Genomic DNA, 13,055 nt, shown 5'->3' with positions numbered 1-13,055 from the left:
GGTTGGAGTGAGGCCCTGTCTCAAAATAGAGAGAGAAAACAGGAAGGAAGGAAGGAAGGGAGGAATTAGGGAAGGCAGGAAGGCAGGGAGGGAGGGAGGCAAGGGGACAGAAGGAAGGGAGGACCGGAGGAAGGGAGGGAGGGAGGATGGAAGGAAGGAAGGGAGGAGGAGGGTAGGAGAGGGGAAGAAAGGGAAGGGAAAGAAAGAAAAGAAAGGCTGTTGCCACAGTGGAGATGCCGAGTATTATAGAACAAAGCCCCATTCTTTAGCACATTTGTGATTCAAAATGCAGCTCTTTGGCCGGGCGTGGTGGCTCACGCCTATAATCCCAGCACTTTGGGAGGCTGAGGTGGGCAGATCACGAGGTCAGGAGATGGAGACCATCCTGGCTAACAAGGTGAAACCCCATCTCTACTAAAAATACAAAAAATTAGCCGGGCGTGGTGGCGGGCGCCTGTAGTCCCAGCTACTCGGGAGGCTGAGGCAGGAGAATGGCGTGAATCCAGGAGGCAGAGCTTGCAGTGAGCTGAGATCACGCACTGCACTCCAGCCTGGGCAACAGAGAGACTCTGTCTCAAAAAAAAAAAAAAAAAAAAAAAAAGCAGCTCTTTACACGCCACAGCGTCCTGGTAGAGACTAAGCACTTGACCACGGGGCATCAAGAGACAACCAGACTGCAGTTGTGCGCTACCAGAACCACCAAATTGTAATGTTGAATGAGCAAAACAGCAATCCGTTATGCAATGGAGATAGCATATTCTACATAAGGCCTCTGCCCAGAGAGCAAAATAAGTTACATAAATAGGGAACCTGGAGCTCCATGTCATTTACCTTCATTGAAACAATGCTTCTCCAGGCTGCGCGTGGTGGCTCACACCTGGAATCCCAGCACTTTGGGAGGCCGAAATGGGTGGGTCACTTGACATCAGGAGTTCAAGACCAGCCTGGCCAACATGGTGAAACCCATCTCTACTAAAAATACAAAAATTAGCTGGGCATGGTAGCATGCACCTGCAGTCCCAGCTACTCAGGAGGTTGAGGCAGAAGAATTGCTTGAACCCGGGAGGTGGAGGTTGCAGTGAGCCGAGATTGCGCCACTGCACTTCAGCCTGGCAACAGAGCAAGATTCCGTCTCAAAAAACAAAACAAAACAAAACTTAGCCAGGTGTGGTGACAGGCGTCTGTAGTTCCAGCTACTCAGGAGACTGAGACAGAAGAATCACTTGAACCCGGGAGGCAGAGGCTACAAAAACCAAAAGGGAAGGAGAGGGGAGAGAAGGAGAGGAGAGGGGAGGGAAGGAGAGGAGAGGGGAGGGAAGGAGAGGAGAGGGGAGGGAAGGAGAGGAGAGGGGAGGGAAGGAGAGGGGAGGGAAAGAGAGGAGAGGGAAGAAGAGGAGAGGAAGGAAGAGTGCCTCTGCAACTCGAATCTTTTGAGACAGGGTCTCACTCTGCCTTCCATGTTGGAGTGCAGTAGAGTGATCTCAGCTCACCGCAACCTCCGCCTCTCAGGTTTAAGCAATTCTCGTGCCTCAGCCTCCTGATTAGCTGAGATTACAGGTGTGAGCCACCGCGCCCAACCAGCAATTTGATTTTTAAAGGTCAAACCTCCCCAGACTCCAAAGAACACTAGGGCCAAACAGCACCACAGAGGATCACCTGGAACCAACTAATCAGGCCCAACCCTGCTTAGAAAAACAACGTAGAAGCCAGAATACATGGAACTCCTTCCCGCTTTCTCATTCAGTAGCAAACTTCAAATTCCAAATATTGGTGCCAAACACTATTACAAAACATTATCAGTTTCTCTGGCTGGGCGTGGTGGCTCATGCCTCTAATTCCAGCACTTTGGGAGGCCAAGATGGGCGGATCACTTGAGGTCGGTAGTTTGAGACCAGCCTGGCCAACACGATGAAACCCTGTCTTTACTAAAAACACAAAATTAGCTGGGGGTGGTGGCAGGTGCCTGTAATCCCAGCTACTTGAGGGGCTGAGGCAGGAGAGTCACTTGAACCCGGGAGGCGTATGTTGCAGAGAGCCAAGACTGCACCACTGCACTCTAGCCTGGGTGACAGAGTGAGACTCCATCTCAAAAAAAAAAAAAAAGAAAATATCAGTTTCTCGAATTCTAATTTCCCACGACTATACTGATATGCACACAAACAAATGATCAACAAAACACAATCCAACTACTTTGACAAGAAATAAGCCTCCAAGAGCATCCAAATGCAAACAGGTGCTTTCCTCTCCCCATTTTTTTTTTTTTTTTTTTTTTTTTTTTTTGAGACAAAGTCTCTTTCTGTCGCCCAGGCTGGAGTGCAATGGCACAATCTTGGCTCACTGCAATCTCTGCCTCCTAGGTTCAAGCAATTCTCCTGCCTCAGGACTACAGGTGTCTGCCACCACGCCTGGCTAATTTTTGTTATTTTATTTTTTTGAGACAGAGTCTCGCTTTGTCGCCCAGGCTGCAGTACACTGGTATGATCTCGGCTCACTGCAAGCTCCACCTCCCGGGTTCACGCCATTCTCCTGCCTCAGCCTCCCGATTAGCTGGTACTACAGGTGCCGGCCACCACGCCCAGCTACTTTTTTGTATTTTTAGTAGAGACAGGGTTTCACCTTGTTAGCCAGGATAGTCTCGATCTCCTGACCTCATGATCCGCCCACCTCGGCCTCCCAAAGTGCTGGGATTACAGGCGTGAGCCACTGCGCCCAGCCAATTTTTGTATTTTTAGTAGAGACGGACTTTCACCATGCTGACCGGGCTGGTCTCGAACGCCTGACCTCATGATCTGCCCTCCTCAGCCTCCCAAATTGGTGGGATTACAGGCGTGAACCACCTTGCCAGACCCCTTGGCTATTGTTTTAGGCTACTATTATCATCATGCTTATCAAGATAGTGCTCAGGGCTTCCTAGATGCCTGGAATTTTCCTTGAAAGAACTCAGGATTTTTATTTCCATGCTTGCAGGGGGGATTCAACAACCCTTTAAGGGGAAGCCTGTTTGGTCTCAGCTTCTCATTGGCCAAACCCAACCAGAATCCACAGGGCCCCGAAGCCAGATGATAGGGTAATGTTCACATGCTGGCCTCCAGTAGACGACAAGGTAGAAAAAAGTTGAGTGTGGATCTGGAGGGACAAATGGTAGCTATGGAGGACATTCAACCCAGAAAGATTCAAGTGTATACTCATAAGGTGCATTAGATGAAATGCACACAGGTGGTCAGGCGTAGTGGCTCACACCTGTAATCCCAGCACTTTGAGAGGCCGAGGTGGGTGGATTGCCTGAGCTTGGGAAATATAGTAAGACCCTCTTCTCTACAGAAGTTTTTAAAAATAGCTGAAGCCGGGCAGGGTGGCTCACCTCTGTAATCCCAGCACTTTGGGATGCCGAGGCAGGCAGATCACCTGAGGTCGGAAGTTCCAGACCAGCCTGGTCAACATGGTGAAACCCTGTCTCTACCAAAAATATAAAAAATTAGCTGGGAGTGGTGGCACACGCCTGCAATCCCAGTTACTCGGGAGGCCAAGGCAAGAGAATCACTTGAACCCGGGAATCGGAGGTTGCAGTGAGTCAAGATCGCGAAACTGCACTCCAGCCCGGGTGACAGAATGAGACTTCGTCTCAAAAGAAAAAAAAAATGAAATAATAAAATCAGAAACAGCTGGGAGTGGTGGCACAAGCATGTAGTCCCAGTTACTTGGGAGGCTAAGGTGAGAGGATCACTTGAGCCCAGGAAGTCAAGGCTGCAGTGAGCCAAGACAACCCCACTGCACTGCAGCCTTGGCGACAAAGTGAGACCCTGCCTCAACAAAACAAAACGAAACAAAACAGAACCCTAGCCCAGGAAGTAGCTCAGCATTCCTTCTGCTGCATTCCAATGGTAAGTCAATGGCAAGTCCAGATTCAATGGCAGGGAAGATATAGACCCCACCCCCTTTGGGAGGCATGCCAAAGTCACATTGTAAATTGCATAGATACAGTGAAGGCATGATGGGGGAGGGAGGCGGTCCTTATTGTAACAACCTACTGCTATTGTCTCCGTTTGCACAGCTGAGTCCACTCTAGGAACCCGGCAGAAGACTCTTACCATCCTCATGGTCCAGGCCGCTGCGCAGTTCTGAACTTCTGCTCTAACTAGTGCTGATACGTGTCAGCTGGATCCAGAGTATTTTTTCCCTTACAGACAGGGTCTCGCTCTGTGGCTGGAGTGCAGTGGTGCCATCTCGGCTCATTGCAACCTCTGCCTCCCAGGTTCAAGTGATCCTCCTGCCCCAGCCTCCCCGATAGCTCGGATTACAGGCGCCCACGACCATGCCCTTTTATATATATATATATTTTTTTTTTTTTTGAGAGGGAGTCTCACTGTCGCCCAAGCTGGAATACAATGGAGCAACCTTGGCCCACTACAACTTCTGCCTCCCAGGATTCAAGCGATTCTCCTGCCTCAGTTTCCTAAGTGGATGGGACTACAGACATGCAGCGCCACACCCAGCTAATTTGTATTTTCAGTAGAAATGACATTTCCCCAATTGGCCAGGATAGTCTCAGTCTCCTGACCTCGTGATCCACCCACGTTGGCCTCCCAAAGTGCTGGTATTACAGACATGAGCCACCGAGCCTGGCCTTTTTTATTTTAAATTGAGACGAGGATTCACCATGGTGACCAGGTTGGTCTCCAACTCCTGGCTTCAGGTGATTCACCCACCTCACCCTCCCAAAGTGCTAGGATTACAGTAGTGTGCCACTGTGCCTAATCTATTTCATGTTTTATTTTAAATTTTATTTATTTATATTAATAGAGATGAGGGGGTTCTTACTGTGCCCGGAATTCGTGGGTTCTTGGTCTGACTTCAAGAATGAAGCCACGGGCCCTTGCGGTGAATGTTACACTTCTTAAAAGCAGCATGCCCAGAGTTTGCTCCTTTTGATATTCAGATATGTTCGGAGTTTCTTCCTTCTGGTGGGTTCCTGACCTCGCCAGCTCAGGAGTAAAGCTACAGACCCTCGCAGGGAGTGTTACTGCTCTTACGGCGGCGCGTATGAAGGCGTTCGTTCTTCTCAGCGAGTTCGTGGTCTCCATAGCTTCACGAGCAAAGCTACAGACCTTTGCTGTGAAGGCAGTGTATACCCAAAGACCGAAAATACAAAAAAAAAAAAAAAAACAAAACAAAACCCTACAATGTGAAACAAAGCCCCATCACATCCTTATCGCGTCCCCGGCAGCCTGCTTTTATTCTCTTATCTGGCCCCACCCACATCCTGCTGATTGGTCCATTTTACAGAGAGCTGATTGGTCTGTTTTACAGGGAGCTGATTGGTTCGTTTTGACAGGGTGCTGATTGGTGCATTTACAATCCCTGAGCTAGACAAAAGTTCTCCACGTCCCCACTGGATTAGCTAGATACAGAGTGCTGATTGGTCTATTTACAAACCCTGAGCTAGACGCAGATTGCTGATTGGTGCATTTACAAACCTTGAGCTAGATACAGAGTGCTGATTGGCGTATTCACAATCCCTTAGCTAGACATAAAGATTCTTCAAGTCCCCACCAGATTAGCTAGATACAGACTGCCCATTGGTGCATCCACAAACCCTGAGCTAGTCACAGGGTGCTGATTGGTGTGTTTACAAACCTTGAGCTAGATACAGAGTGCTGATTGGTGTATTTACAATCCCTTAGCTAGACATAAAGTTTCTCCAAGTCCCCACTAGACTCAGGAACCCACCTGGCTTCACCCAGTGGATCCCGCACTGGGGCCGCAGGTGGAGCTGCCTGCCAGTCCCACGCTGCTGTGCGCCTGCACTTCTCAGCCTTTGGGCGGTCAGTGGTATCCGGCGCCCTGGAGCAGAGGGCGGCACTCCTCCGGGAGGCTCAGGCTGCACAGAAGCCCACAGTGCCGGTGGGCCAGCACTGCTGGGGTACCTGGCACACCCTCCGCAGCTGCCAGCCCCGGGGGCTAAGCCCCTCACTGTCTGGGGTCCGCAGGGTTGGGCAGACTGCTCGGAGTGCGGGGCCCGCCAAGCCCACGCCCACCCAGAACTCCAACTAGCCCGCAAGCACTGTGCGCAGCCAGGGTTCCCGCCGGTGCCACTCCCTCCACGCCTCCCCGCAGGCTGAAGGAGCCAGCTCCGGCCTCGGTCATCCCAGGAATGGGCTCCCACAGTGCAGCGGAGGGCTGAAGGGCTCCTCAAGCACGGCCAGAGTGGGCGCCGAGGGCAAGGAGGCGCCAAGAGCGAGCAACGGCTGCCAGGGCTGCCAGCACGCTGTCACCTCTCATCACTATGTTGGCCGGGTTGTACTTGAACTCCGGGCTTCAAGCAATCCTCCTGCTTTGGCCTCCCAAAGTGCTGACATTACATGCCTTCTTTTATTTATTTATTTATTTATTTTGCAGTTGCAAGATTTAATAGAGTGAAATAAAGTGAAAACAGACCTCCTGCCGCCTTTTATTTTTTGTAGACAGAGGATCTCGCTCTGTCACCCAGCCTGGAGTGCAGTGGCACCATCATAGCTCACAGCAATATCTGGGTACACCACCACCCCCCGCCCCAGCACCTTGGCATGTTCACCAACTCAGAAGCTCTCTGAATTCCCTGCCCCTCGATTTTTTTTTTTCTTATGGTGGCTTCATTTCCTGGGCATGATTGGTTAAATCATTGGGGCATTTGTGATTAGCCCGACCTCCAGCCCTCTAATGACATGGTTGGGTCCCCCAGCAATCAGCATAACCTCAAATGTGGTTGAAAGGGGCTTGTTATGAATAACAAAAGACACTAATTTCACTTTCATCTCCCTGGGGCTATTTCTTTTCTTTTTTTCTTTTTTTTTTTTTGGTGAGACAGAGTCTTGCTCTGTGGCCCAATCTGGAACACAGTCTCGGCTCGCTGCAGCCTCTGCCTCTTGGGTTAAAACGATTCTCCTGCCTCAGCCTCCCGAGTAGCTGAGATTACAGGGGCACACCACCATGCCCGGCTAATTTTTGTATTTTTAGTAAAGACAGGGTTTCACCGTGTTGGCCAGGATAGTCTTGAACTCCTGACCTCAAGTGATTTGCTAGCTTCAGCCTTCCAAAGTGCTGAGATTACAGGCATGAGCCACCACACCTGGCCTTCCCTGGAGCTATTGCAAGAGCCTGGGACAAAAACCAAATTTATGATGAAAGATGATCCTATCGCTCTTATCACTTAGGAAATTACCCGTGTTTTAGGAGCTCTGGCCTGGAGTAAAGACCAAAATGCATATTTCTTATTATATCACAAGATCACAGCAGCTTTTTCAAATGTTGACGCATTTCATAAAATATCAGAAAATCATGTTCATTACTATCATCACCCATCACACCAGAAAAGTTTTCCAGTAATGGGAAATTGTGAAGCTCCCAGGGGCAGATATAAATCTTCTAAAATTCTAATCATCTCTTGAGAGCTCAAATGTTATCATCGGCAGCAAATACAGTTATTTTCCTTGAAGTGATAGTTTCAGTTTGTTCAATTTTGAGAAAGTGTCTGCGAAGTCCCCAAATCTGAATTATCCCAGTTTCTCAGTCATTCTATCAAGATGATGTCCTAGAAAGAAAGTGGCCAGTGCAGCCCCAAACACGAATAATCGCACCAGGCCCATCTCATCATTCAGACTATTTAAGTCAGGCACTCACAGATCTAGATTGAATAAAATTAAGAAATTTTACTGCTGATTGGGGTACATTCTTTTTTTTTGTTTTTTGTTGTTGTTGTTGTTTTGAGACGGAGTCTTGCTCTGTCGCCCAGGCTAGAGTGCAGTGGCGCAATCTTAGCTCACTGCAAGCTCTGCCTCCCGGGTTCAGGCCATTCTCCTGCCTCAGCCTCCCGAGTAGCTGGGACTACAGGCGCCCGCCACCACACCCACCTAATTTTTTGTATTTTTAGTAGAGACAGGGTTTCACTGTGTTAGCCAGGACGGTCTTGAGCTCCTGATCTCGTGATCCACCCACATCGGCCTCCCAAAGTGCTGGGATTACAGGCATGAGCCACCACGCCAGGCTTTTTTTTTTTTTTTTTTTTTAAGATGGAGTCTCCCTCTGACACCCAGGCTGGAATGCAATGGCACAATCTCGGCTCACTGGAACCTCCACCTCCCGGGTTCATGCGATTCTCCTGCCTCAGCCCCCCGAGTAACTGGGGTTACAGGCACGTGTCACCATGCCCTGATAATTTTTGTATTTTTAGTAGAGACGGGGTTTCACCATGTTGGCCAGGCTGGTCTTGAACTCCCGACCTCAGGTGATCCACCCGCCTCAACCTCCCAAAGTGCCGGCATTACAGGCGTGAGCCACCATGCCTGGCACATTTCAGTAATTATCTATTTTCACAGGAATGCAAATAATACAAGTATCATATAAAGTGCATTATTTTAAAAACACTATTGCTCAGGAGAAGCTACGACCACTTTGGAAAACAATTTGGTCCTCACTATATGATCCAGCAATTCTACTTAACCACTATTGCTTAAGTAACAGTGTTGGGCCTTCCTCTTCCTATACTGGTGGAGTAATAAGAACCAGAATTTGGCTGGGTGCAGTGGCTCACGCCTGTAATCCTAGCACTTTGAGAGGCCAAGGAGGGCAGACCACTTGAGGTCAGGAGCTCTAGACCAGCCTGGCCAACATGGCGAAACCCCATCTCTACTAAAAATACAAAAATTCGCTGGGCGTGGTGGCACACGCCTGTAATCCCAGCTACTCAGGAGGCTGAGACAGGAGAATCGCTTGAATGTGGGAAGTGGAGGTTACAGTGAGCCGAGATCGTGCCATTGCACTCCAGCCTGGGAGACAGAGCAAGACTCTGTCTAAACAAAAACAAAAAAATAAAAATGGGCAAAAGATTTGAATACACATTTCTTAAAAGAAGACATACAAATGACGGACAGGTTTAATTAAAGGTATGCAGCATCATCGATCATCAGAGCAATGCAAATCAAAACTACAATGAGAGATTATCTGACCACAGTTAAAATGGCTTCTATCCAAAGACAGGTAATAACAAACACTGGCGAGGATGTGGAGAAAAGGGAATCTTCAGACACTGTTGGTAGAAATGTAACAGTACAACCAGCATGTAGAACAGTTTGAAGGTTCCTCAAAAAACTAAACGTAGAGCTACCATAAGATCCAGTAATCCCAATGCTGGGTATATACCCAAAAGAAAGGAAATCAGTATATCAAAGAGATGTCTTCGTTTCCATATTTATTGCAGTGCTATTTACAATAGTCAAGATTTGGAAGCAACCTAAGTGTTCATCAATGATCAGTGGATAAAGAAAATGTGCTGCATATACACAACGGAGTACTATTCAGCCATGAAAAAGATTGAGATCCTGTCATTTGCAACAACATGGATGGAACTGGAGATTATTATGTTAAGTGAAATAAGCCAGGCACATCCCAACTACTCGGGAGGCTGAGGCAGGAGAATGCCGTCAACCCGGGAGGCGGAGCTTGCCTTGAGATCGCCCCACTGCACTCCAGCCTGGGCGACAGAGCAAGACTAACATTGAATGTTCTCACTTATTTGTGGGACCTAAAAATCAAAACAATTGACCTTATGGGCATAGAGAGTAGAAGGACGGTTATCACAGGCTGGGAAGGGTAGTGCGAGGATGGGTGGGGGAGGTGGGGATGGTTAAAGGGTACAAAAAAAATAGAAAGAATGAATAAGACCTAGTATTTGAAAGCACAACCGGGTGACTATAGTCAATAATAACTTTTTTTTTGAGGCATAGTCTTGCTCTGTCACCCAGGCTGGAGTGCAGTGGTGCAATCTCAGCTCCCTGCAACCTCCGCCTCCCTGGTTCAAGTAATTCTCCTGCTTCAGCCTCCCAAGTAGCTGGGATTAACAGATACACGCCACCATCTGGCTAATTTTTGTATTTTTAGTAGAGACAGGATTTCATCATGTTCGCCAGACTGCTCTCGAACTCCTGACCTCAGGTGATCTACCCATCTCCGCCTCCCAAAATGCTAGGATTACAGACATGAGCCACCATGCCCAGCCTCTTTTATTTATTTATTTATTTATTTATTTATTTATTTAGAGACGGAGTCTCACCCTGTGGCCCAGGCTGGAGTGCAATGGTGTGATCTCAGCTCACTGCAACCTCTGCCTCTCGGGTTCAAGCGATTCTCCTGCCCCAGCCTCCCGAGTAGCTGGGATTACAGGCGCCCTCCACCCACCACCACAACTTGCTAATTTTTTGTATCTTTAGTAGAGACGAGATTTCACCATGTTGGCCAGGCTGGTCTCGAACTCCTGACCTGTGATCTGCCCTCCTCGGCTTCCCAAAGTGCTGGGATTACAGGCATGAGCCACCGCGCCCAGCCTCTTTCAGTTATTTTTAAATGTACAATTCGGCCGGGTGCGGTGACTCATGCCTGTAATCCCAGGACTCACTATGTTGCTCTCATCAAGATCAAGAGACTCCATCTCTATCAAAAATACAAAAATTAACTGGGTGTGGTGGTGCGCGCCTGTGGTCCCAGCTACTTGAGAGGCCTAGGTGGGAGGATTACTTGAGCCTGGGAGGTTGAGGCTGTGGTGAGCCGAGACTGCACTCCAGCCTGGACAACAGAATGAGACCATGTCTCAAAAAAAAAAAAAAAAGAAAGAAAGAAAGAAAATAAAAGAAAACGGTGGCATAAGACAGCCTTGGAAAATAAAAAATAAAAAACAAAATTAAAAAAGGAAATGAAAAGTAAGCCAGAGACAAAGAGGAAATGTATGCAATACTAAAACCTTATATCCAAACTATAAAAAGAACGCTTACAAGTCAACTATGAGAAGACAAAAACAAATCCCATTTTTAAAATGGGATTTAAAAAATTTGAACAGAAATTTCACGAAAGAAAACCTACAGAAGGCCAGGGCTGGGCACAGCGGCTCACACTTGTAATCCCAGCACTTTAGGAGGTCAAGGTGGGAGCATCACTTGAGGCCAGAAGTTCAAGACCAGCCTGGGCAACATAGCGAGACCCCATCTCTACAAAAAAAAAAATCATATAAATCAGCCAGGAGTGGTGGCATGTGCCTGTAGTCCCAGCTACTAAGGAGGCTGAGGTGGGAGGATCGCTTGAGCCCACGAATTCAAGGCTGCAGTGAGCTATGATCATGCCACTGCAGTCCAGCTTAGACAATGCTGTGTCTAAAAAAAAAAAAAAAAAAAGGAAGATATTTAAAAGGCCAATTAGCACAAGAAAAGATGCTCAACATATTAGCCACCAGGGAAATGCAAATCAAAACCACAATGATATACCATTACATACCCATTACAACAGCTGAAATTAAAGACTAGCGATACCAAGAATGGCAACTGGACCTCTCCTTCAGTGCCAGTGGGAAAGTAAAATGATGTACCAGTTTGGGCAACAGTTTGGTTCTTACTATATGATTTAGCAATTCCACACTTAGAGAATGAACATGTATTCACCCAACAACTTTTACATGAATGTGCATAGATAGCAGTTTTATTCATAATTGCCCCAAAATAAAAGAAACTCAGTGTGCATCGGCCGGTGAACGGATGAACGAATTGTGTCATATCCTTGCGGTCGAATACTACTCAACAGTAAAAAGGAATGAACTACTGATACATGTAACATAGAAGAATCTCAGAAACATGCGGAGGCCAGGCACGGGGGCTCACACCTGTAATCCCAGCACTTTGGGAGGCTGAGGTGGGAGGATCACTTGAGCTCAGGAGTTCGAGATCAGACTGGGCAACATAGCAAGGCCTCGTCCCTATGAAAAATCAAAAAAATGCTGGGCGCGGTGGCTCACGCCTGTAATCCCAGCACTTTGGGAGGCCGAGGCGGGTGGATCACAAGGTCAGGAGATCAAGACCATCCTGGCTAACACGGTGAATCCCTGTCTCTACTGAAAATACAAGAAATTAGCTGGGTGAGGTGGTGGGCGCCTGTAGTCCCAGCTACTCGGGAGGCTGAGGCAGGAGAATGGTGTGAACCTGGGGGGCGGAGCCTGCAGTGAGCCAGGATCGCACCACTGCACTCCAGCCTGGGTGACAGAGCGAGACTCCGTCTCAAAAATAAATAAATAAATAAATCAAAAAAATTAGCCAGGCATGGTGATGCGTGCCTGTAGTCCCAGCTCCTCAGTAAGCTGAGGCAGGAAGATGGCTTGAGTCTGGGAGATCAAGGCTGCAGTGAGCTAAGATCATACCACTGCACTTCAGCCTGGGCAACAGAGTGAGACCCTGTCTCAAAAAACAAAAAACATGCTGAGCAAAAGAAACCAGACACTAGAGTACATACCATATGATCCCACGTATGTGAAACTACAGAAAGAGAAATTCTAGTCTAAAATGAGAAAAAGGGCCGGGTGTGGTAGCTCACACCTGTAATCCCTTTGGGAGGCCAAGCACTTTGGGAGGCCAAGGCAGGCAGATCACCTGAGGTCAGGAGTTCGAGACCAGCCTGGCCAACTTTAGTTGGCCATCTTTTTAGTAGAGATGGCAAAACCTCATCTCTACTAAAAATACAAAAATTAGCTGGACATGGTGGTGGATGTCTGTAATCCCAGCTACTTGAGAGGATGAGGCAAGAGAATCGCTTGGACCTGGGAGGCGGAGGTTGCAGTGAGCCAAAATCACACCACTGCACTCCAGCCTGGGCGACAGAGTGAGACTCCATAACAAAAATAAAATAAAACAAAAATACAAAGAATTAGCTGGGTGTGTTGGGGGGTGCCTGTAATCCCAGCTACTCAGGAGGCTGAGGCAGAAGAATCGTTTGAACCCAGGAGGCAGAGGTTGCGGTGAGCCGAGATTGAACCAGTGCACTCCAGCCTGGGTGACAGAGCAAGACTCCATCTCAAAATAAATAAATAAATTAAAAAGTGACAAAAAGCAGGTGTCCAAAAGCAGGTAGTTGCCTAGCGCCAGGGATGAGGGTTACGGATGGACTGGAAGGAACAGGACGGAATAGTTTGTGGTGATGGAAATGATCTCTATCTTGATTGTGGGGGGTTATGAGGGTGTATAAATTTGTCAAAACTGATAGAAAGGTAC

General features: G+C 48.0%; 1 protein-coding gene across 1 annotated transcript in view; it reads right to left on the bottom strand.

Moving 5' to 3' along the window:
- Window positions 1–5,207, bottom strand: part of OCM (oncomodulin) — a 92,648-nt gene extending 87,441 nt beyond the window's left edge. The window contains exon 1 of the mRNA XM_054496096.2: window positions 4,819–5,207. Within this exon, the coding sequence (XP_054352071.1) occupies window positions 4,819–5,081 (263 nt within the window). The 5' untranslated portion in view covers window positions 5,082–5,207. The remainder of the gene's footprint in view (window positions 1–4,818) is intronic.
- Window positions 5,208–13,055: the final 7,848 nt, after the last annotated feature.

Source organism: Pongo pygmaeus, chromosome 6, assembly GCF_028885625.2.
Source record: "Pongo pygmaeus isolate AG05252 chromosome 6, NHGRI_mPonPyg2-v2.0_pri, whole genome shotgun sequence".
NCBI lineage: Eukaryota > Metazoa > Chordata > Mammalia > Primates > Hominidae > Pongo > Pongo pygmaeus.
The sequence above is the reverse complement of the archived record's forward strand: the minus strand, read 5'-3'. Positions and strand labels throughout refer to the sequence as shown.